Here is a 24,683-nt window from a genome sequence, read left to right as displayed (position 1 = left end):
GATCTCAAAGTATTAAACTGAGTGAAAAGTGTGTAACTGTTGTAATGAGTCAGTGTTGAAAACATAAATATGTTTTAAAGAATCAGTATTCTTTTATGCATTCTTAGTTGTTGCCTTAATTTTCTAGATTTCATCCCTAATGGAAATGATGTATGAAGGCCACAGTTCACTGTATTTTTCCTTTATTTATTTATTTGTTTACTTGTTTTTGTTAGAATACTATATCTATAGCATGTTAGTTGTGAAAGTGACTGTAGTTCAAAGGTGAAATTATAATTCAACTAATGTATACTTTTGCTACTCTTGCTGTAATTGATAGAAAATACACCCATATTCCATGGAGTACTTCCATGTGCAATAAAGAAACAACATTTATCCTCAAAGCTGAAAGCAAGTGAGAGAGGTCTGAGACTTTTGGATTATGATAATGATAGAACTCACAAGCAGGTCAGCAAATACATGGACATAAATTACTGCAATATACTTCAGGACTGAAAATGAAGCCCACTTTGTCCAGAATCTCATTTGTCTGCTCCTGAAATCTATATATCCTGTGAAGACAGACTGGGAGAGTTGGGGTAGTTCATCCTGAAGCAGAGAAGGCTCTGGGGACACCTTCTAGTGGCCTTACAGTGCTTTAAAAGGGCCTACAAGAAAGATGGGATGGGATTCTTTAGCGTGGAGTTTAATGATAGGACAAGGGTAATGTCTTTAAACTAAAATAGGGTAGGTTTAGGTTAGACATTAGGAAGAAATTCTTTACTTGGAGTATACTGAGGCACTGGAACAGGTTGCCCTGTGAATGCTCCATCCCTGGAAGTGTTCAAGGCCAGGTTGGATGGGGCTTTGAACAACATGATCTAGTGAGTGGCATCCCCGCCCATGGCGTGTGTGTGTGTTGGAAATAGATATTTCTTAAGGTTCCTTCCAACCTGAAAAACTCTGTGATTCTATATTAGCTGAACCAGAATTTAAGGGTCTTCTGTCGGTTGTTAATATGTTTGTTCAAAGATATAACTACCATTTGATGTACTAAACATACTGGATTCAGATGCTCTTTTCTTGGAAAGATGAGAGGCTAAACTATTCTCCTTTGATAGGTGAAATAAAATAAGATAGTCTGAAAGATCATACCCAGCTATGGCACCAAAATATATCCTTCTTGGATGATATAAAGAAACCATGTACTATAAAATTAAAATTCAACAGAATGATAGGGTATCTCTGCTTTCTTTTGTTACTTTTTAGTTTTTAGTTCTTTACTGGCAATCACTAAAGAATAGACAAATGCAATTCATGCAGCAGCATAATACAATGCCATAGAAATTGGAAGAATGTATAAAATTCCACCTACAACTCTGTGTGGTGGGGCTGGGGAATAAAGAAAGTCAGTAGGCTTGTGGTCAGTAGGACTTGCCAGTACAAGGACACTGCCAAGGCATTTAAAGAAACACTTAAAATAGAACTCATGCAGAAGTAAATGAAGTAATGTCAAGACCTTCAACTGTATTTCAAATACTGCAGTCAGTTCTGGTGGTTTTAATCTTACAGCCCTCTGCATTCTAAGCACTGTTTCAGGCTGAGGCTTTACTCCCTAGTCTGTTGGTTTTGGGCAGTTCCTTTTCTTGTGAAGCAGCTTCCAGGACTGTTATTCTGTAAGCAGGAACACTATAGCCATGGGTGAGATGGCTCTGGTCTCTCCACACAGGTGTACTGTCCCCTGACTAAAGAACTCTGTTAGTTCAGCTTGACCATTCAGTTTTAAAGAAAGGAGAGAAAATAAAAATAATTTGTAGAATTAATTAACCTGGAAGGGACCTCTGGAGGCCATCTGCTCCAAACCCCTAGTTGAAACAAGGCTGCCTTAGGCCAGGTTGCTCAGATCTTTCTCCAGTCACATTTTTATTATTTCCAAGGTTGAAGGTTTCACAGCCCCCATGAGCACCTGTTCCAGTGTTTGACCACCATCATAATGAAAATATTTTTTATCTTTTATATAGTGGGATTTTCCTGTATTTCAGCTGTCCATTAGTTTGTCATAATACATAGCTGAGATATATCTAAAATACAGGAAAATAAGATCTACAATTTCTTGTATAAAGTCAGTTGAAAATTTGAAGCAATTTGAATGGCAAGAAAGCCTTTAATCAGAGAAAATGAACTGCATGGTGATTTCTGGCATATATGACTTGTTTTCTTGACAAGCAGTTAAAAGGTCAGTCATTAGGTATGTTGCTGTTGAACAATAGAAATGAACACCATGGGGAAAAATAGTTTTAAAAGTTTTTGTTGTTGTTTTTAGTCTCATTTAGTGATATGTAGTGAACATGGTCCAAAAAGGTTGTTTTGGCTAGCTTTGTTGTCACCATGTTTTGCAGACTATACAGTCTAAATTCTATTGCAGCGTAACAGTTGAGGTTTATTACCTTTTTAGCAAGGTTATTAACTTATTAACACAGCCTGTGAGTAGGCTTATTGCATATGTCATCTTTCTATTGCATTTGACAGTATCTGTATCAGGGCTTTGGTCCAGGAGCTGCTGTACTGCTCATCCTCTGAGCAGCTCTCAGCTCACTTCTGATTACATCAGTTTCATCTTGAAACTCTGCTTTAATAGCTCTTTTGGCTGTTTGTATTTTTATCACTTCCAGCCCTGTGGCACTTTGTCAATTTTCTCATATTTCATGTAGTCTAAGAGTATTACCAACACTATTTATGCACTTCCTGCTCCCCACTTTGTAGTTATCATTCCAGCTCTCTCAGTATGTTGTCTGCTGTTTGGGCATCAGAAATATTTCAGGCTGGATCTGTTTTTCTGGAAGACAATCAGCGTTGCTTTTACATTCCCAGAGACCTTTCTCAGAAGGCTCAAGACCTCCTTATATATGCAATTATTCACTGAGCACTTTGTTAAACTCTGAATATATTTTCAATTTTCAATAGATCAGACATTCTGTTTGCTTTGTTTTCATAAGTCAGAAGTTCTGTCTCAGTTCAGGTATGTACTAAGTTGATCATCCAGACAAAACACCCTCCAGCAAGTAAAGTCTTTCCTACTCAGCGGTAGAAACCTTAGTACCCCTATTATTCAGGTATACCATATGCCATTTAGAGAAGGTATCTAGGCATCTGCTAAAGTCTGTGGGTTTTTTTTTGCTCCCCATTTTTCACCTTCCACCTCACCTCACCCAACACTGGAAACAAGACAACCAGACTTTTTTTAAGCACAGCTATAAATCTATAACTTCTGTGTGCTGTCATCTCAGGTACTTGTCCTTACTGTGAAGGAACCAACTTAAGAACCTGTCATGTCATGTCTCTATGTAATGATAGGCCTGAAATATACAGCATGGTTACAAATATTTATATAAAACATTGATGGGTAAGTAGAATAAAGTTCCACTTCAACTGTTTATGTTAGGGTTGTATCAGACATTGTTTTCCCACTTATCTAAGCATATTGTCATCCTTTCAGAAAGTTGCATTGAGGACCTCAGACTTATTGTGAGGACCTCAGACTTATTGAACTGTGACATAATGTAACCATAAGAGAAAATCTACTTGGGAATCTGCTTCACAAAATAAAGTGAACTCTCATTAGGTTGTGTTCCATTTACAGTTAATTCATACATAGCTTGTTGCCATCTGAAAAGGTAAGTTTTGGTACCTTCCTCGCCATCTCACTGTACAGTCCCATCCTTGTACTAGCTGTCACCATGCTGGTTTAACTTACTAGAAAAGCAGAAAATTTTGCTTTTTTTCTCTGGGTTATTTTTTTTTGCCATTTGTCCGAGTTAAACTGACCTATCATGCATTGGACAAGCCAGCAGGAGTGACAGGAATATGAGGTCAGAAGTAGAAAACAAATTTGATTCCTTGGATCCCAGTCAGACTTGGTCTTTCAGCGTGAAACTTGCTCTGTTCCCTCATTATCTGAAAGATGGTCTGTCTGGTCATTTTTCTTCTGAAGTACCTTAATTGTAAGTTCCTCTCTCTTGCTGTGCATTTGTTCCTGGTCCTCCAGACACCATTTGGTTCTTCACTGGACAGCAAGCAGTTCTTTGCTTTCCTGCATTTGATAACTGATTGACCAACATGTTTCTGTGTGAAGCCTCTCTTATATGACACTATGTTTTATGTTAATCAGTGTATTAATGTACTTCTGTTTATATACAGATGTAGTGAATAAATGGATGTAGTCCACTTTTAGCTATCGACTGCAGTGTTTATGTGTGACTAATAACCATGATGTTATTTAACAGTGGTGACAGTGTGTTTGGAAAAGCTTTTTCTTCCAAAGTTTATAGTAACTAAAATATTTTGTCCCCTATCCCTCCTTGCACTGGTCATGCAGGGTGTCATGGAAATCTGCCAGCTGCTAAGAACATCTTTGACCTTTTCCCGGTGCCACCATCTAGTGGATCCAGAGCCATACATCCATCTCTGTGAAGAAGACATTTGTGCTTGTACCCATAGCACAAACTGTCACTGCTCGGTGTTCCTTGATTATGCAAGAAACTGTGCTCATGAAGGAGTGATTTTGGATGGGTGGCCTGAAGAGAGCTTGTGCAGTAAGTTGATAGAATTATTCCTGAGCTGCTTACCTCAAATGAGATCATGACTGTCTTGCAGATTTATGTGCTGCAGGTAAGAGCAACAGTTGATTTTTTTTAGGATGTTGTTGCAGGTTGATTCGAGCAGGCAAGATAAATTTTAATGTTCCCATCACCACCATTTATCTGAAGTGCCTTTGCTCACTCCCACTTTCAGATCCCTGTCATTTACCTCTTTGCTAGAAGTTGTTGTCCTTAAGTGAGGATTGTTTAAACCACATATGAATTATAGAATCATAGAATCATTAAGGCTGGAAAAGACCTCCAAGATCATTTGGCCCAACCATCCCCTTTACCACCAATATTACTCACTAAACCATGTCCCTAAGTAAGAAAATCCCCATGAAGAACATTCTGAGCTGCTACATATTTATGTGATCACACAAAGTTACCAATTATGATGTTCAGGAATTATTTCACACTCAGTTCAGATGTGTGACTTTATCCAGCCTATACTTGTAAGACAGCATCTTCATGAAAGGCTCTCCTTAATGCTCCTGGGTAAAGAGAATTATTTAATCTTTTATTTGCTTGAAACAATTACATTGGAATTAGGATGATTCATGGTTTAGCCTTTTTTTTTTTTTCTAAGTCAGAGATCCTGATTGCATCTTGAAATGTTATCTTTATTAACCTAATTTTGCCAAGGTCAGAGGTCTTGATTGCATCTCCGCAAAGATTTTGCAAACAGAGAAGGATGTAGATTGACTGGGATGCCTCTATAGAGTAAAGATCACATTTGCACCCAACGTGCAGGAGTTCATATACCTGTATGCCGCCACAGGAGAACCCCAGTTAAATACACAAATACACAAATGAATTAATAAAAATCCTTTAATATCATATTCTCAATGATTTTTCTCATGCTTTCTATATCAGACAGGAAGGACAGTTTTCTCAAAATGTTTGTAAATTCATTTCCTGGGCTAACATGACAGATTTGTAATGACAGCACTTACAAGCCAAATTTCTTTTCTGGTAAAGTTACTCTGTTAATAGCCACCACCGAAGAAAACACTATCTTCAGATTACAGTTAGGGCAGCAAGATATTGCCAACCACTTATTCAAGGGATTGTAAACCAAAGAAGACTCTTTCTTGAAGTAATTTGTTACCTTTATGTTGGGATATAAAAAGATCTAACTTGTTTCTTTGCTCAAGGTACAAACCAGAGGACACATTTTAGCTACAGCTTTCTGTAAGTCTGGCTAAATCCAGGAGAGAATGCATCTCTATTCCCAGAACTCATTTTTAACCCTTGACTTCACAAACCACACTTTTTCCAAGCCAGGAAAGGGAGGTACTACCCATGTATGCTGCCATGGCAGGATCTTAATTTTCTATCATCCTTCATCACCTTTCACTATCATGCTGTCTCAATAAATGATGACAGTAATTGTATTGGAGGCATGAGATGTTGCTGTGTTGTAAGGACTGTAGTGCTGGGCACTAGTGAGCCACAAAGGGCAAGACTACTCCTTTGTTACCCTCCCACCTCCTTCATTACAGGATTTTCTGAGAAAGGGCAGGCTCTAATCTTTTCTGCCCACTGCATGCCCATACAGTCTTGTGGGATATGCCTGTACATCAAAATGAAGGAATGGCTATAGTTTGTGCTTGCATAACAGCCTCGCCTAGATAACGTCAGCAGTAAAGATACTGCAGCATGGGTGTTAGCCTGTGCTAGCAGTTCGCAGGAAGAAGGGTGGGATTTCGGAGTCTTAACTGTCTCCCTGTTCTCTCTGGGAACATGAAACATCAGTGTAGTTTCCCAAATGAATGTAGTAACCGTGTACCTTAAAAGTACAGAACATGGTTGTTTATCCCAGCTACCCAGATATTATTGCAAAATTGTTCACCATGTTTGATTGTTCTTAACACACTTGGTTCTAGTTATTTAGACTTGATTTGTTAGATAATAAATTGGCTGTAACCCCTAAGTATTTACTAGGCAACCTAACTGAAAAATCAAGCTGAAAATCTAGTGTTCCTTAAATGTTTTTGCTTCTGAAAAAGAAATCATTGATTAGAGGGGATATGACCTTTTTGGTGTCTCTGTGGCCCAGGCTTTGATAATTAAGGGAATTTATTTATTTAAGAGTTACTGAGGAATTTGCATTTCTAATTTCTTGTAATTGTTTCAGGGCCAAGATGTCCAGTTGGCATGGAGTATAAGGAATGTGTATCTCCTTGTGCCAAAACCTGCCAGAGTCTGAATATCAATGAAGTGTGTCACGGACAATGTGTTGATGGCTGCAGCTGCCCTGGTAATTTATTTACAGAGCTGTTTACAGAGAAACATTTGGCAGTGGTGTTACCTATTTTATTAGAAGAAGGAAAGCAGTGTCTTCTCTTAAATTTTCCCAAAATCAGAAACACTTCTCTTTTCTGGGACCATGCCCTAGAATAAACCAGTTTCTATACTGCCTGTATGCTCACTCTATGAAAAGGCCATTTTTTAGAGCCAACTAAAAAGTAAATGTTTCTGTGAACATCAGCACCATCTAGTATTCTAGGACTACTTTTCTTTCTTGCTGAGGGACTACTTACCACTGACATGTCTAGATTCCTTCTCAGTTGCTTTTGGCTAGAAGCTGTCTTCCTCTAGAAGCTAGAGGAAAAAAGAATGGAGAATATACCGAAGACATTTCTTATAGAAAAACAAAACATGTAGAATTTGTGCTATATCTCCAAAGATCTTCAGGATTTTATATGAATGATTTTGCTTGTTATTGAATCCTTTCAGAGGATCCTGATCAGAGGAGATCTGAGTGGCTTAAAGGAAGCAGCCCAACCACAACTTTTTTCTTTCTTTCTTTTTTTTTTTTTTTTTATGGTCTTCCTCCTCTGCTTAGTGTACTTAACATGAGTGCAGGCAGAGGGTTTGATTCCTGTCTGAAAAGATCCTTATGGTCCTTTTTCTAGCTTTTATTATTTTTTTGAATAGGAATTTCTCTACATTTCACACTTCAAATCTGGACTTTATGTGAATGTGCAGAGGTATTTACTGTCCCTCTGCACTAAGATACTAAATGTAACTGAGGTTTACTGAGCATGTAGTTTGATTTCCAAAACAAGGCAGTGATGATGATGTAAACCTTGTTTTAGGAGTCATTAATGCATTCTAAAACATTTCCAGTCATTCAAAGCTTGGCAGTTGCCCATTTAGCTGATGGTCTCTTGTGCATTGGATGTTTAAAGCTGTCCTTCTGTGGAAGAACTTGAGTATGTGTACAGGGAAGCTGGCAGGTGATAGAATTAGGCACAGGAGCTTATTTTGTTGTGTAGCAGCTAGCTATTAGATCTGTACAGTCCTGGGACTGTTGGGAAAAGCTGAAGGTGTTGAATCCACCAGCTGCATAAGGTCCCTGGCTATTCTTTCTTTGGTGTCTGCTCTGGTCAGTTCAGCACAGGAAAGGTATAAAGGGACAGAAACTGAGAGGCACAGAGACAGGAGCTCAACAGAATGGGTATTACATGAGAAACCTGTACATTACCGGAAGGAACTGAATGATAAGAAATAAGAATCAGCAGTTCAATATTTTTACTGTTACTTGGTGCACAGTCTACAAGAAATAAATTTTGTTTGAGTTTAATAGAAAGTGAGGAGGATCTCGCAGATCAATAGAGAAAATTGGGATATAGGATGATTATTATACCTTCTCTTAGCTTCTTTCCAGTTCTCCAAGAGTAAAAATGATCTGTTCCATGTATGTGTCTTTTTTACTTACCGCAGCACACAGTTATTTTAATAGCAGTAAATAGAATTACTACTGCCAGGAAAAAATATGGACAGTCTGTTTTCTTTTGCTCTCTGGAGAGCCTTAAATGCTCAGATCTTGTTTAAATATTTCTCAGTGGAAGGATTTTCTCTACAGTAAATATCCTTCCAGGAAACACTACAGCAAGAATGGGAGAAAAGGGACTTACCTGTGTGTCACTGTCAGTGGTAAATGCTGCTGCTAGGGAAAAGGGCCAAAATTTCTACAGGTGTTTGGAAGGATTCCCTCAAAGAGAAGGAAAAGGAGTTTTTAGCAGTCAAAATGTTTTGTTATAGCAGCTCTTTTTTGAACAGAGGAGTATCAATTACCTATCAACATGTGGATCTGAGAGAAAGAAACTACTTGCTACTGCTAGCTTATGATGCAATCTCAGGCAAGTCTTTATAACTGATATGTGCTTCCAATTATCTTTGTAAGATAGACTATATATAGAATAGGTAATTATAGTTGTGTAATATGGAAACCTCAGAAACTGGATCCAAGTTAGGAAATTAGCCTTCTCACTTTGCTTCTGCAGAAGTTGAAAAGAGAAACCAGATCTCCACATCATAACGCTGCTTTCTCTCTGACCCTGACTTGTGGCACAGTGCCTTCCCAGTATTTGTTGTTCAAGACAGCTGAAAGCACACTGCCTGCATAGGTTTCTTCTATTGCTTAGTCCCTGTCTGCTGGATTCTTGTTGCTCAACTTTGCTCCTTCATTCCCTACTTTGTTTTTCTTCTTTTCTGTCCTCATATAACAAATGCAAAACCTGTCTAGGCACTCTTTACTTCAGTCAGTTCTTGTTAGCTCTAGGGTTTATGATCTGCACTATTTCTAAGTACATATATTTTTTGAACAAGTTTCTAGATTAGCACAGATCAAGCTTGATTGTGCTCCCCAGATTTGACTCCTATATGTTCCGATATACAGGAGTCCTATATATATATACTGACTCAGGGACTGACTAAGCAAAGGGCTTTTCTGGGAGCACCAGAAATGTGCCATTCAGCACATCTGAAGGAGAGGCAGCACTGGAAGAAAAGTAGAACCAGCAGTTACCTTTGTAATTGCTCTCTGTGCAGCTATGTATAATAATGTATATGAGGTCTTGCCAAAGTATATGAAGAACCAGAAAATGTAATCATATTTATGTTTCTGTCCATGTGTGTGTGTTGTATGTGCATGTGCTGTTGTTACCTGATCTATCCAGAGGGAAAGCTCCTTGACGGTGAACACTGCATTGAAAGCTCTGACTGCTCCTGCATCCACTCTGGAAGACATTATCCTCCTGGGTTCACCATCTCCCGGGACTGCAACTCATGGTAAAATCAGTGTTGCTGTGGTATGGTTGCTGTTGTTCTAGGGTACTGCACACATTTTTGGTGACTGTTTTAGATGATCTATCTAGATCTCTCTCTCTGTCTCTTCTTAAAAATACTTATTTACATTGGCAAAGGACCTGATCTCTTATTGGAAACACCATCCCCTTCCAAGAAGTGAGCTGTTGACAAATACAAAATCAGCTTTGCCTTTAAAGGGATATTTGGCCTGACAGAACAATGTGAGGGTCATACTCCCTCAAACAGTAGAGAACTACCTGTTTCCTGTGGATAAGACAGACTGGCAGGTTCCCATGTCTGGTTGGTGTCAGCAGTGGTGTCTTTGTTTCAACTTCCTATATGTATTTGACCTCTAAAACCAGTTTCTTTCCAAGAAGAGTTAGCTCAGGCACGTCCTTGAAACTTCTCACAAAGCTAATGGATCTTCCCAGCTGCATGGATCACAATTTTTCTTTCACTCACAAATGCCATTCTGAAGGGGAAGGCTAGCTGCCTAAAGAAAGGAAGGGGAATGAGTAATGTATTCTTGATCTGGTATATGTAAGTGTGAATGTATTTATGTAAGGAGTTCAGACAACACCGAGCACAGATGTTTCCAATTAGACCAAAGAAGAGGGACTAAGTCAGAGCCACCATATGCAGAAGAAAAATGGTGTATGTGTCATCACTATTAACCAGAAGTTTTTCATTACTGGCGCCATGTATCACAGAATATGAACCATAATCAGGACATTAGCATTTTATCTTTTTTTCTGGAACTGTTTGCAGCTCTGAGCTTGGCCACATTGTTCAACCATAGTGTTTTTGAGAGGTTAATGCTGCCTGATAGACTGCATTGTTAGAAAATATTTCCTGTTATTCAGATTTGATAATGCTGTGGAGAATTGTTTGGACCTGATGATCTTAGAGGTCTTTTCCAACCTCAGTGATTCCGTGATTCTATGAATGTTGTTCCATCAATTCAGCATTCACCATCCTGAGTAAACTGACTACCCACAAGTGGTTTTCAAGGGCTGGAATAATTAAAGAAATAAAAGAAGTCTAGCATCTCTTGAAAAATTATTTCAGCTGGAGATTCTAGGATTGACCAGCTTGACATCACAGATCCAAGAATGACAGCAATCTCGATGACTGTCAGTGCCTGTTACTGGTTACTGGTAGCACCTCTGGGGATGGCACTAAATCCACCACTCAAAGACATTAAACCAGAAAAAACTCTTTGCAGAGAAAGGGAAACTGAGCAAGAGAAGCTTAAGTCAGCAGTGTACAGTTACAGTGATAAAGGTCTGCATGAGCAGAAGTCTAGCCAGCTGGCAAAGGACAAGGCTTATTGCCTTTTGGGTCAAACTGATGAGGCCATGCCTGGAGTAGTGTGGCCAGTGCTGGTCAGTACTGATGTAATGGCCACTGCAAGAGGAAGGTTGACAAACGGGAGATAGTCTAGTGGAGGACTCTGGAAATGACTGGGGAAGAGAAGCATGAGGAGAAGCAAAGGGATCTAGATTTGTTTAAAGGCTAATGGGGGAAACTTTCACTACCTAAAGGGGGGCTGTAAGGAAGACAGGGACAAAATCTTCTCAGAGGCAAACAGAAAAGGAGCAAAAAGTGATGGACATGAGTTGAGACAATGGAAATTCCATTTAGACATTAGAAATAAATATTCCCTTGGGACGGTGTAGCACTGAGACAGCTGCCCAGAAGAGCCATTCTGGATATTTCTGAAATCAAATGGGCAAGGTCCTAAGCCACCTTATTTACCTTTGAAGTTTCCTTCCTTGAACTGGGGGTTGTAGGTATTATTTCCACAGGTTCTTTTTTTTTTTTTTTTTTTTTTTCTTTTTTTTTTCCCCTCTAAAATTCCGTCATAGTAATAGACATATCTTGAGATTTGCATTTAAAACTAATTCCACATCAGTGGAATATAGTTGTAAACTATTAAATGTTTTTGGAAAAAAATAAGTTCTTTAATTTTTCAACCATTCCAGCTCATATTGTCAGCAGTTGCTGTCAAATGATGGTAGAAGAGATCAGGAGGATGGATATATTAAGAAACAAGATTATGGGAGATTGAAAGTATGCTGGGGGCTGGTCTAATTTCCCTAAAACAGGGGCCATATTTCATTTATTTGGGAAAAGCTTGCAACAGAAGATATGAATTCACATATTCTTGCATAACTTATAATTATGTTTCCTAGCATTTGTCGACGTGGCATCTGGATCTGCAGCAATGGGGAATGCCCAGGTATGTTGGACCTATTGTTTTTAGGTTTTGACATGTAAGTAAATATTGTCTACATCCCTCCCATTTACACCCAACGTACATTTTTTTTTCCACACAAACAGTGAATTTGTCTTTATTCTTACCTGCATACTCCAGTGCAAGCCACGTGGTATTATATTTCAGATGTTCTCCCTGTGAGACAAAACAGATGTTGTACTGTATGTTTAGCAATTAAAATTCCTGTTTAGTAACAAAATTGGTTCCTCTTTTGATTACTTTACCAAAATATAAGGGTCTGTATGATCAGAGGAACAGATTTCAGGTAGAGGAACACTGTTGGGCTGCTTTGTGCAGGTAGCCAACTTTCTAAACCAGTATGTTTTTACTGATGTTATAACTTGAAGTACTGGGAGTAGATTGGGTAACTCCTGATTCCCCTTGGATTTTGGCACCAAAGGTCACCTTACAGGTGAAGGATCTCTAGCCTCTAGGAGAAGGTGGATGACCTTCCTTCCACAGGTGGTGTCAGACAGGAGGGGCGAATCTGTAGATATTGTTGCTCCCAAAGTTCTTGTTCACCACCTCCCAAACTCACCAGTACATGTGGCTACTGTCTCAGCTTTTGCCTCCATGGTCAATGTGACTTTTTGTTCTGTGCATTGTCCAGCAAAGTGTCTCCTTCCTTGTTTCCTCCTGGCAGGTCTGTGGTCAGTCCTCTGACTCAGTTCCTGTACTATGCTCAGCCACAGAAAGGCCTGCTTGACCTGAAACAACATCTGTCTCTGCTTGTGTTGTGTGTTGGAGTCTGCAGCGAGAGAGCACAGATCTTTATCTTGCTCTTCCTCATTGCTTTTGTGACCTGAGAGTTGAAGGACTGAGAAGGAGACCAGGGTTGGAAAAAGGAGAGCAGATAGGCTATTTATTCATTTAATTGTTTATTTATTGTGACATGCAACTGTGCAATCCTCACAAATTAGGAGAATTAGAAATGTTTATCAAAGTCTGTCTTTCTCTTAGCAGTAAGTTTGACTGACCCATTAATGCAGCATTTCCTCCTGCTTTGGACTAAAAGAGCACTTGCCCCAAAATGTCATCAGGAAAAAAAAAAAAAAAAAAGGAAAAAAAAAATTAGTGAAAGAGTGGGTACGCAAATGTTCAAAATAGAAATGACATTTTTACTGTGCTATGCCAAGCAGGACTGTGAGAAACCCTGTGCTTGAGGTTTTCAGTAGAGATCTCTCCAGGTACAGGGAGCCTCAGTACAACACAAAATCAAGGACACAGATCCAGGATATTTATGTCTTCTAGATAATGGGCAGTAACATATTTACAAATGAGGAATAGGTCTTTTTGAACTTTGCTTTTGAACTAGAGTATAGATTTTAATCTCCTTGCTTTCTGGGCTACTATGAATAATACGTGGGCCAAACTCTTATTCTTAACCCCAGCCATTTTTTCTCCATAGATTATAGAAATGAAGGTAAGCCTGAAATTGAGGTCTGTGATCAGGTATCAATATACAGCTTTGTGCAAGGGGAAATCGCTACCTTTTTCCGAGTTGGGAAGCTCTGCAGAATCAGAAGTCAAAAGCAAAACTAACTTATTTTTGTGCCGTCAGCCAACATACCCAAATCATTTTCAGCTAGGCTTGTATAAGGCCCAGAAGGTCCCAGAAGTGCAGCTGTTATACAGGTACCCACTGACATCTACAAACTCTTCTATGGCTGGGCAGCAAAACTTTCTGAAGTAGCAGTCTTTGATAGCAACAGTAGCCATGTTATTGTTGTACCCTATCCTGTTCTGTCTAAATTTGAAGCAATATTACAGCATATTTTTATTACTGATTGAGTATTTTTGTAACAACTACTTCTGAAATCATGTCTGTCTGAAATCACCACAGATAATTCATACATTTAGACTCCCAAAAACTCAAGGTAATTTCATTCTTTTTTACTAACAATTGTCAGGAAAGGGCTCCTGTATATTGTATGAATGAATTGCCTAGCTGTAAATTAGTTGATAGAGCTGGGTACCCAGCTGGAGGCGGTGTTTCAGAAGACAGTCTTGTGTCAGCCAACTACCAATAGCAGGATAGCACTAGCAAGAAGCTCTCAAGCTGATATCATAATTAAATTAATTATGAGGGCTGTGGGTTTCAGGAAATCTCGTGGGTTGCATTAAACCAAATGGAATAGATAGAGGGACCCATAAGAAGAGACTTTGCCTCAGGAAAGAAATTTCAGTTCCAGGACCAATGCCAAAGGGCTGGGACTTGTCTCGGGGAGCGGGCTATAGCTCTTCAGGCTCAAACCTGTTTTTTGGGTTCTTGGTTGCAGAGAACACCCTGAAAATCAACCTGCACATAATGTGGTGCATTATTGTTTTTTTTAGGTCTCCATGTCTAGTAGCTAACTGACTGTATAGTTGATTAGAGTAACACTTGTTTTACATTTGTCTAAGCTTATTCTAACAGAAAGTGTGGTTTTAAAATTTATTTTTATTTTTGTATTTACCAAGCTACCCTCCAAACAGATGGGGGATGACAAATGTTCAGTGAGTACTAGATTTTTCTTAGGGTGAATCAGAGCAGTGAAACACTGGGGCTTCTCAGGAAGTTAACGCTGAATATTATGGAGAAGAGCAAAATTTCCTTTTGGCATTCATTAGGCAGAACTTCCACGGGACTCAAAGGCAGTGGAGAGAAAGTCATGGGCTTAACCTGCCAAACTGTAACATTAAACTTTCTCCATCCTTTGTCAGCACTGTCAATGCAGGCGCAGCACCTGAACTTTGTTCTAGGCAAGGAGAAACCCCTTGTTTGCAGTAGGAACATCTCTATGTGTAAAGCTCATATGAAAGACTTTGTTTGTAGGACAAAGTTTGAAGTTGGAACCTTCCTAATGTATTTGCAGAGGCTGTAGCATAGCAGGGGGCTATATCCCAGCTGTGTGTCCTGAATACTGCAGTCCTGAAAATGGAAAGCCACAACGTACAAAAATATGTTAAGATGTTGAAATGTTTCAATAGCTTCTTTTTGTAGAAGTGTGGGCAAGACAGACTTTTGTATTATTCTGTAAGGACTTTAGATTTAGCTATTATAACTATAGATTTATTTTTAGCTTTATGTATTTTACTCTATTTAGTTTGTTAATTAAGATAGTGGTTGAGAATAATTATCTGCATAAATTCTGCCCTTGGAAGAACTCCATCTGTGATTGTCTTCCAGCTCTTCATTCTGATAAAGTACATGTATTCTTACTTTAATGTTAGAAGAAGTTACTGGTATTCAAGGCAGCCCAACAAGGGAATCAACACTTATTTTGGGTCTGTGTTAAAAAAGGCCATTGTGAAGGAAGCTTTCAGGCACTGTCGCCTTTATAAAACCGTACTGTAATGCTATAAAAGCACAAGCAGATTGACAAAGACATGGCTGTCAGTCTGCCAGGACAAAACTGTGTAACATATATAGAAAATGAAGTACCTCTGCAGAAGAAGAGCAGTGAGAGTTCAAAAAGTATTGCTACAAATTTTGATCTTTAGCTCTGTAAAAACTCCTGCATTCTGCGATCAGGTCTGTGGGTGCAGATATGTGACTCTGGTCTAAGAAAAAGTGTTTTTCAAGTGTACTAAGCCAAGATGTTGCAAGCCCTTGCATAGGCGTAAAGGGGCTCTGTGACCCAGAGCACAACACTGTCAGTGCAGCTGGGGAATCCTGAGGACCTTTCTCAGCTCTGCCACAAATGGGCTGTAGCGATCTTGGACATTAGCACTTCCACCCTCTGTGCATCAGTTTCCTCATTTTATAAAGCAGGAAACTTGGTTGCTACATAAAAGGGAGTAGGGAATGTTGTTTAAAATTGGCTAGTGCCATCAGCATCCATTAGTTAGGTTCAGATTAAAATACCTTAAGGTAAATTTTAATTAGACTAAAACCTTCAGTTCAAAGTTCAATAAACTAGTTTACTTAAACTGGTGTGATTTGTGTATAAGCCAGCCAGAAGAAACATTGAGAAGCTGTGCTGATTTCTCAGGGCCACGCAGGTATATACCACAGAAGAATCAAATTCACTTCAGTGCAGGGAACTAAGGCCTTCTCTGATGTCCTCGTAAGCTTCCTTTTGAAGCATTGGATAGGCTTTTCTGTGGACATGAATTTCAGTTCTTGAATGTGATTTATACCATGTTTCCCAGCTTTTGTTGGCGCCGCTGTTGCTACTGGTAATGACTTACAGGAATAAACAGTGAGATAAGCATCTTGTCCGTGCTCTCCAGCCTGCAGGGGACATGGTGTCTGTGCAGCCACCCGACTGCTGTTCCCCTTCCATGGCATGGTAGGACAGGATTTTACTCAAAGCTTGCACCGGGGTGATTAACTGCTCTACATGTTTTCCAGGGGAGTGCTCTGTCACCGGCCAATCCCATTTCAAAACCTTTGACAACAAGTATTTCACCTTCAGTGGGATTTGCCAGTACTTATTTGCCAAAGACTGTGTGGAAAATTCCTTTTCTGTTATCATCGAGACTGTCCAGGTAACAGCAGTTTTGGCCTGTGCAAGTGCATGCTCTTGAGAGAGCGGGAAGGGCTGTGGAAGTATGATACGAGTTGCAGATGCACAGACAAACAGAAGTAATTTTCCTATGAAATAATCAGTTTAAATAACAGATGCAGTCTTTCTCCTTGGTTAATAGGCTGCCATTCTCAGGAGCCTACCTGGAGATTCAAATTTATAATGTGATTTGGAGAATGAGCTTCTGCTGTCTCTCTGGCAGCCGAGCAAATGCACACAGGAGAAGGTGCACCCCTTACTAAGCTCCCTGAAGGCTAGTGGCTCACCAGCACCTACGGAAAATGCATTTCCTCAGACACTGAGTGGAGTGCAGTGGCAGAGTAACATCGTGGGTTACTTTTCATTTGGTTAAGTAGCTGGATCATTGCTATTGCTCTCTGGCCTCTCAGCACCTCCTGGCATTCTCCACTGCTTCCCCTGAAGAAAGTGAGAAAGGCAACTGAATGGTCAGAGAATGGAGACAGGTTGGAAAGGAAGCTGGACCAAAATGGGGAGGGAAGGAAACACTGTATGGGGTGCCACGGAGAGGTGAAGCCTGTCTTTAAGCTGATTGACTGGTTGCGTGTGGGAAGAGGTGAATGAGCTTGGAGACTGGAAGGGTTCTGAATCAGGAACAGGGGTGGGATCTACAGACAGGGAGAGGTGCGGCTGAGTCAGGAGATTTATAGGAGCGAGGAGAAGTATCGGTCTGCCTTGCAGGAGGAGAGGAAAGAGGCACAGGGCACAAGCAACAGAGGAGCTGCAGGCTTCAGAGGAATGGGGGTGTGACGGATATACACACCATCTACGTCTGTAGCCTACATCAGAAAGCTCTGATAATGCATCTCTGAGTCATCTGTGTTTGGAAACTTGCAAAACATGTTTCCATTGAAACTGCTTTCGAAACCAGGGAGGAAAACTGGGGCCTTGTTCCTCATCTGCATAACCCACAACTGGTAAAATAAACACCCTATCAGTCCTGGGTGTGAACTGGGTAGTGTGAACTTCATGGCTCTTTCCCAGGGTGATGGGCTCTGAGGTGGATTGCTTGCCCCTACAGCAGTGAGACCAGCGCAGGCTTCCCTAGTGTCCTGCTGACACTGCTGCAGTGTAGTTTCTGCAGACTGCTTTCCAGGCCAGGAGGTGCAGAAAGCTCCCTGGTGTGTGGTTAACAGCATAATGGAGCAAAGACTGCCAGCCTGGTGTTTGTGGGCTTCAGAGGCTAGGTCTGTAAAACCATCGAGGCGCTTAACACCTCCTGAATTAGATGTTGAAATGCCTTTTGTGAGCCTGGGGCTAAGTCACCAGTAAAGTGAAATACTGAGGTTCATGGCACATTTTCACTTCTCTGTAGTGTGCAGATGATCCTGATGCTGTATGCACTCGCTCAGCTTCTGTCCGAATCCAAGATATGGACAACAGCCTGATTAAAATGAAACATGGAGGAGGAATTTCACTGAATGGACAAGACATACAGATTCCTTTGCTACAAGGTGTGTTTGTGTGGGATAACTGGCTAGCCACTAAAAGTGTCCCCTTTGTTAGTCTTTTCTGTGTCAGTTCTATCAAAATGTGTTTTCCATACCAAATTATCACTTGCTGCCTCTGTATTTCCGTGTTCTAGAAGTTCTGTCATTCCAGCTTCTCCAGCTGACACATTTTGGGTCAGCACTTCTAAAAGTCAGCAGAATTAAGTTGGTCTGGATTTGGGTGATGTTGAAAACTGCTATTGGTATATTAATTATTAATATTATTATTATTTTCTAAATAATATGTATATATACAGAAGCTTAAAATCCCACCAGTTATCTAGCAAAATGTCAAAATTAATACTTAATATTCTTTTTTTCAGAATGCACATTGTAGGGCTCCTAAGTACTGTAAAGCAGAGCCTATGGACAAGTTAACACAATTGTAATCTGCTGAGCAGGCACAAAGTTTGGGAAGCCTGAAGGGGGATAGTTTGTGCTCCTTGCTTTGGCAGACCTGTGTGCCCCTGTTGCCCTGCTTTGTGGCAGCTACCCTGTTGTTCTGTTCAGAGGGCTGCAGCAGTCCCAGAGAATGAAATGATGCATCTAGACTTGGCTGACACTGTGGTTGCCTTAAGGTGCCCTTCGGATCCAACACATGATGAGGACTTCGGTTCGCCTTACCTATGGGGAAGATTTGCAGATTGACTGGGATGGCCATGGTGAACTCCTTGTGAAGGTTATCTTTCTCACGTTCTTTCTGTCTGCTTTATTTCTGTCTTTTCACTACCTCTTGTCCCACCCAAACATGTACAGAAATTTTCTTGTCTGAAGTGAGAAATTGTTTTCTGTTGCATGGTAGAAATTCCATTCTCCTTTGCTACCCCCAGAGCAATATACATGTCCTTTTGTATTCCAGAAACAAATATTTTCATCCTACAGCAGCGTGGTAGCTCTCTTTTTTTTTTTTTTTTTTTTTTTTTTTTTTTCCCCTCATTTTTGTGCAATGACAGCCATTATTAACCATGAATAGTTTTATGTTTTGTTCAGCAGATATCCTCCAAACTGAATTTTTTGTTTTCATTAGCTTTGACTGTCCTTTCTATAGCAATGGATTCATATGGCTTAAAATAAGGGAAGAATGTGGCTCCAGGGACACAGTTATTTATAATTTCCAGGAAAGATCAATTAACTGGTACAATATATGTTGCATGCCTCTTCTACTCTGAGGAATGTTTAATGTCAGTCTTGATTATCAATTAGGATTTGCCTGTGCTGCAGACAGCAGTAGAATGCTCAAACCAGTTTTAAAATAAATGAACTGTAAAGGAAGCAGTTTAGCTGCAGTAACAGAAAGTTTCATGCAGCAATCTTTTATGTATATATATATACACAATTATATACAAATATATATATTTGTCTGTTGTAAGCTGCAGAGTAAGTTGCAGATCAGAAAATCCTGTGAGGGAGGAGAATAAGGGTGTTTACTGTGGAATATTCTCCTGATAGCTAATAAGCCAACACACACACCTGACCCTGATCCAATGGCTTCTGGAATCTCTGGAATGCTTAAATTGTGAAACCCCATACCAAGAGATACTGTAGCTCAAATAAATGAGAACGAGGTCCTGGCTGAGTTATGTGAAAGGTCAGGTTACATAGCCACAATGAGCTGCAGTGGTCTTTGCATCTGCCAAGAAGATAAACAACAACTTAGACTAAGTCATCCATCACCCTCCTGCTTGTACAAGAAACAGTGTTTCTTTAGATTGGTAGGCACTGGGGACTGCAAATGTTATCTCTGAGGGCGTACTTGCTCCTTCAGAAGTGTGAGTCTGCTCTTAGCATTGCTTCCTGGTGTGCAGACCTGCAGGCTACCGGCACTAAGCCAGCCAAGGCATGCTCCCACGTGTTGTAGGGCGGCTGTGGACCCGTATCCTCGTGCTGTTCTTGTGTGGAGGAGTGCTTAACCACAAGCCCTATGTATCTGAGCCCTGCTTGTAAATGGAGCTCTGCAGCTGAACCCTGTGTGGGGCAGTTTTGCTCAATGTTTAATGAAGAAAACTGTTTTCCCAGAGATGATGTTTTTACCAAGCAATGAGATTTGCCATTTCAGAACCATGGTATGGCTTTTACCTTCTCCTTGCCTGCCCTGAAATCGGTCTGAAATGTTATATCTGGCACAAGCATAATGTTCATCAAAGCTCATTCAGGAGTGTGCACAAGAGTTGAAAGGACAACAGGGAAGAAAGACCAGGAATAAGTTTGGAAAGCACGTGTGTAGGTTTTATTGTTGTATTGATCTGGTCAGAGACCCATATAGCCTAGCAAATTCTTCCTTAGAGATAAAACAAATCTTATTTTCTGCTCCAGATCCTTTTACTTTGAAAGCAGCGGAAGTTTCTCCAACTGTCTGCATTTATTCAGTTCTTCTCTGAGTTCCCTCCTTGTTACGTATCTGAAGCATCTTTTTAATTGCTTTTAGAGAGTTAAATTGTGCTGCATTTGTAGGCTGACTGTTGCCAAATGTTTCTGACAATTCATGGAAGTGATACACTTCCATTACATCAGCCAGTCTTGTGGCAAAAAAAAAAAACAAAAAACAAACAAACAAACAAACAAAAAAAAAAAAACAAAAAAAACAACATCAAACAAACAAGCAAACAAAAAACAAAACAACAACAAACAAGCAAACAAAAAACAAAACAACAACAAAAAAAACCCTATTGTGTATTCCTCAAGAAGCACCCCCCCTCCTTTCTGTGACCACTTGATACTTGTGATTCAAGCTTCCATTCAAGTATCAGTGTTTTGAAAATTTGTCAGAATTCGGATTTGTTTGTAGCGTTATGTGTCTATGAAGTACATGTACATGAAGTACATGTCTATGAAGTACATAGACATTATGTGTCTATGAACTACAATGGAAATACTGTCCTTGGACATCAGAGCAATAAGGGTACATATACTCCAAGAATTCATGATTGTTCTTTTTGATGCTTTGTATTTATTCTCTGACCTCTGTGTTTTAAGGGAGGTTAGTATTAGGTTATATATTGGAGAATGTTTTAATATTTATTTTTGAATTATACAGAACAAGAATTTTCTTCAAAAATGTTTTGTTCTAGCTTTTTTGGTTTCTGTTTCACTATTTACCCTTGCCAGCGTGATTAAGAGCACTCTAGAAAATGCATGCAGAGCTACTGGAGCATTAAAGCACTGAGTTAGCTTCCAAGGAAAGTTGGCAATATTTGTGATGTATCAGATCTCTACATCTACTATAAACTGACAATTCTTACTGAAATAAAAGATATTGACACATTCCTATTAATAATATTGTTTGGGAGATTTTCTCCTGTGTGTTTCTAAGTTTAGGGTCCCATTTCAAATGTCTCTTGGTTTGCACAAAGAATAAGGCAGGGTAAAAAGTACGTTGCTCTATGGGTTTCTTGCAATGTTTCTTTTAGTGTGTGATAAATTTCTCTAGGTGGGAGGAAGTTCTAATGTGAGGTAATGTAGCTTTGGGATAGTGCTCTCTTCTTTATTTTAATAACATTTCTTTACATTAAGGGAAACAACTCCAACATTGTTTCTGTTTTGTCACAAAACAATCTGTTTAAATATTCTTCATCTTAAAATTTTATTTTAAAATGTGAAATGGTTTCAGGTGCTGTATCTTTTCCCAAACTACTATTCCATTAGTAATATAATCATCTCATGGGGGAATGGTTTTGAAGTAAAAGAAGTGAGATTTAGACTAGATATTAGGAGGAAATTCTTTACTCAGAGGGTGGTAAGGCACTGGAGCAGGTTCCCAGAGAAGTTGTGGGTGCCCCAGATGAGGGGTTGCAACTAGATTATCTTTAACATCCCTTCCAACCGAAGCCATTCTATGATTCTGTGATCTCACTATATTCAAAAATGCCACACATACTCCCCTGCCATCATCCTGTTCATTTATATGAATGAAAAGAGAAAAAGAGGGAAAGATTACACTAGACTGCTCATTAAGGCACAAAAGCAAGCCATTATTTCTCCTATTCACCCTCAGTTACCATCTGAAGTTATCATTGTAGCATGCAAAAATTTTCCTGCAGCTACTAATAATAGCATTTTTGTGAGTAGTTTAAAGACGTAATACAATGAAATTGCATCTAGAGTGCTTTAGAATATATTTTAGAAATTCTTTGATTGTTAAACTGTGTATGGTTCATTCTTTAGAAAATTTTGCTCTACAGTAGTGATCTGTTCTGGAAGATGACCAGGCTAACATTGTGTACCTTAGTTGTCTCCAGTGTATACCGAAAGAATGTGCGGGCTATGTGGAAACTACAATGGAAATCAAGGGGATGATTTTCTTACTCCTTCTGGCATGGTGGAAACTCTTCTGGAAGACTTTGGAAACTCCTGGAAGCTGAATGCAGACTGCCAAGACTTGTTAAAGCAAGACAATGACCCCTGCAATCTCAATCCTCATCTAGGTACTGAACTCCATCCAAAATTAACATGTCCTGTTGTGCAACAACCTGTGATCTTCTATTGTATGTAATAGAGGAAAAAAATAATAAAAAAAAAAAAGGGGGAAAACAAAATAAACTCCAATTAATGCATTCTTACTGTGGAAAATGTAATGTTTTGTGAAAATTTAAAACAAAAGTCGGTAATGTGAGATCATGCTACCATTCAGTTTGAATGACAGTCCCAGTTAGACCATTACAACCACTCCACAAATATATGCCACTGATAGCAATACATTCTCCACCCTCTGGGTGGACAGAACACCCGTCCTTTTCATTCCTAAGGTGTCCTTGCACCTTAGACACTTTTCTCAATCCCTTGTCTTCCTGATCTTACTGCATCCCAACAGTCAGCTTCCCTCTTCTCTGTGCTGCTTGGCTGTCCTGCTGGGACACTGGAAGCAATTCTCAGAGCAATCTTCTTGTGCCAGGTGTTACAACAGGCTCCAATTTCTGGGAAAAGCAAGCACACAGCAAATTTTGTGGCCATAGACCAGATCAGGCACTGTTGATTTGTGAGTGGAGTGCAGCCTAGGAGGTTTAATTTTACAAATATAAAAAGCAGCAGAAAGCAGGGGCCCTGTAAAAGGAAGCACAGCACCAGAAATAGTGGTAACAAAATATAAAAGTATTGCTTTTCCTTGATTTGGTTTACTAGTGAAACATTATTCATTTAGTGGAGCTCATGACTTATGAGCTATGATGCTATCTATGCCTATTTGATCCTATTTTATTCTTCTGTTCTTTTTTTTTTGTTTGTTTGTTTGTGGTTTGTTTTGTTTGTTTGTGTTTGTGTTTTTTTTTTTTTTTTTCCACAAAAGCAAAAGAAAATGCTTACTGTGTCTCTTCTATGTTTTCTTGAAAACCACCGATTGATTTGATGCATGCACATCATTTTTCTCTTTTCAATTTAGCCAAATATGCTGAGGAATCCTGCTCAGTTCTGATGTCTTCTGTGTTTGAACCCTGTCACCGTGAAGTCAGTCCCATTCCCTACATGAAGAACTGCCGCTTTGATGTTTGCTCTTGCTCCAATGGCAAGGATTGTTTGTGCTCTGCGATTGCTAATTATGCAACAGCATGTGCTAGGAAAAATGTTCTGGTCCAGTGGAGAGAACCCAACTTGTGCCGTAAGTGAAATGCTCCTAAAAATTACTTGCTTTTCTTTTCTTGGAGGAATTTCTTGCAGATGCTGAATGATATATCTAGAATGAGATGATTTCTGCACTTTGCCAAATATTTCATTTAGAAATGTTGAGAGAATACATCTTTCCTCCGGTCCAACAACGATGCAAGAACTGTTCGCAAAAACTGTTCAGCAGTGAGGGAGAAACAGTCATCTGAGAAGCCTCAAAATTTTGACTGGATTTCCATTTTCTGCTGCATTTAAGTTTCAGCTACTCATCTGAAAACTTTTTGCATGTCCCAGGGTGGGAATCTCCAAGAGATTTGTAGTAATGTAGCTTTTCTGCTACCTTTGATGCCCAGGCTTCCCCAGCTCCTGACCATAGCAGAAGTTGAGGGTATGGAGAAAGCAAAAAGGCAGGTACTCAGTCAGGTGGTGTCATAGAACATAACTGTGAAATTATAGATTCATTTTTTGTCAGAAGGGACCTCTATCAGTCTTCTGCTTACAACAGGGCTAATTTACAGCAGATTTCCTAGGGCCTTGCCTAGGCTGTTTTTGAATATCTCCAAGAACAGAGATCCTGCAACCTTTTTGGCACCTGTCCCAGTGTTTGAAGAACTCCCTGGGAGTTTGATTACCACCCTGTCACCCTCTCAGAGGTCTGAGATCTATGTCAAATCTTATTTTCATGTACATCATTCAGCTAGTGGGTGAACATCATTTTGCTGACCACACTTGAGCTCCTTTACTTCTTCACCTTGTAAATTCTGATATGATTTGGAAGCTGGTTCAAGATGACAGCCTGAAACTTGATTATCTGCCTGTGAATTGTATCACTGAGCACAACAAACAGCTTTGGTTGTGGCATTTTGTGTAGACATTTAATTCCTATGAGAATCAACAAGAGTTGAGTTTTGAATTCCCCTATGGATCATTTACAGCACCCCACCTGTAGTAATTGGCAACCCTGGTTCAAAGGCTGGCAGTCTAAAAGGTGAGATGTTGCAGGAGCATAAAAAAAAATTCAGACTGCAGATTTGAGGAAATGGAGTAACAAAATGTTTTTGCATAGATCAGTCCAGTG

At 39.6% G+C, this 24,683-nt stretch overlaps 1 protein-coding gene across 1 annotated transcript in view; it reads left to right on the top strand.

Moving 5' to 3' along the window:
- VWF (von Willebrand factor) overlaps positions 1-24,683 on the top strand; it is a 145,656-nt gene that overhangs the window by 18,404 nt on the left and 102,569 nt on the right. The window contains exons 7-15 of the mRNA XM_084304359.1: positions 4,355-4,571; positions 6,757-6,879; positions 9,587-9,698; positions 11,912-11,958; positions 16,331-16,467; positions 17,839-17,977; positions 18,592-18,692; positions 22,239-22,434; positions 23,385-23,600. Of these exons, the coding sequence (XP_084160485.1) occupies positions 4,355-4,571; positions 6,757-6,879; positions 9,587-9,698; positions 11,912-11,958; positions 16,331-16,467; positions 17,839-17,977; positions 18,592-18,692; positions 22,239-22,434; positions 23,385-23,600 (1,288 nt within the window). The remainder of the gene's footprint in view (positions 1-4,354; positions 4,572-6,756; positions 6,880-9,586; positions 9,699-11,911; positions 11,959-16,330; positions 16,468-17,838; positions 17,978-18,591; positions 18,693-22,238; positions 22,435-23,384; positions 23,601-24,683) is intronic.

This window comes from Netta rufina (assembly GCF_964035555.1).
Source record: "Netta rufina genome assembly, chromosome: 1".
In the NCBI taxonomy this organism is placed as follows: domain Eukaryota; kingdom Metazoa; phylum Chordata; class Aves; order Anseriformes; family Anatidae; genus Netta; species Netta rufina.
This window is presented reverse-complemented; position numbering and strand designations above follow the sequence as displayed.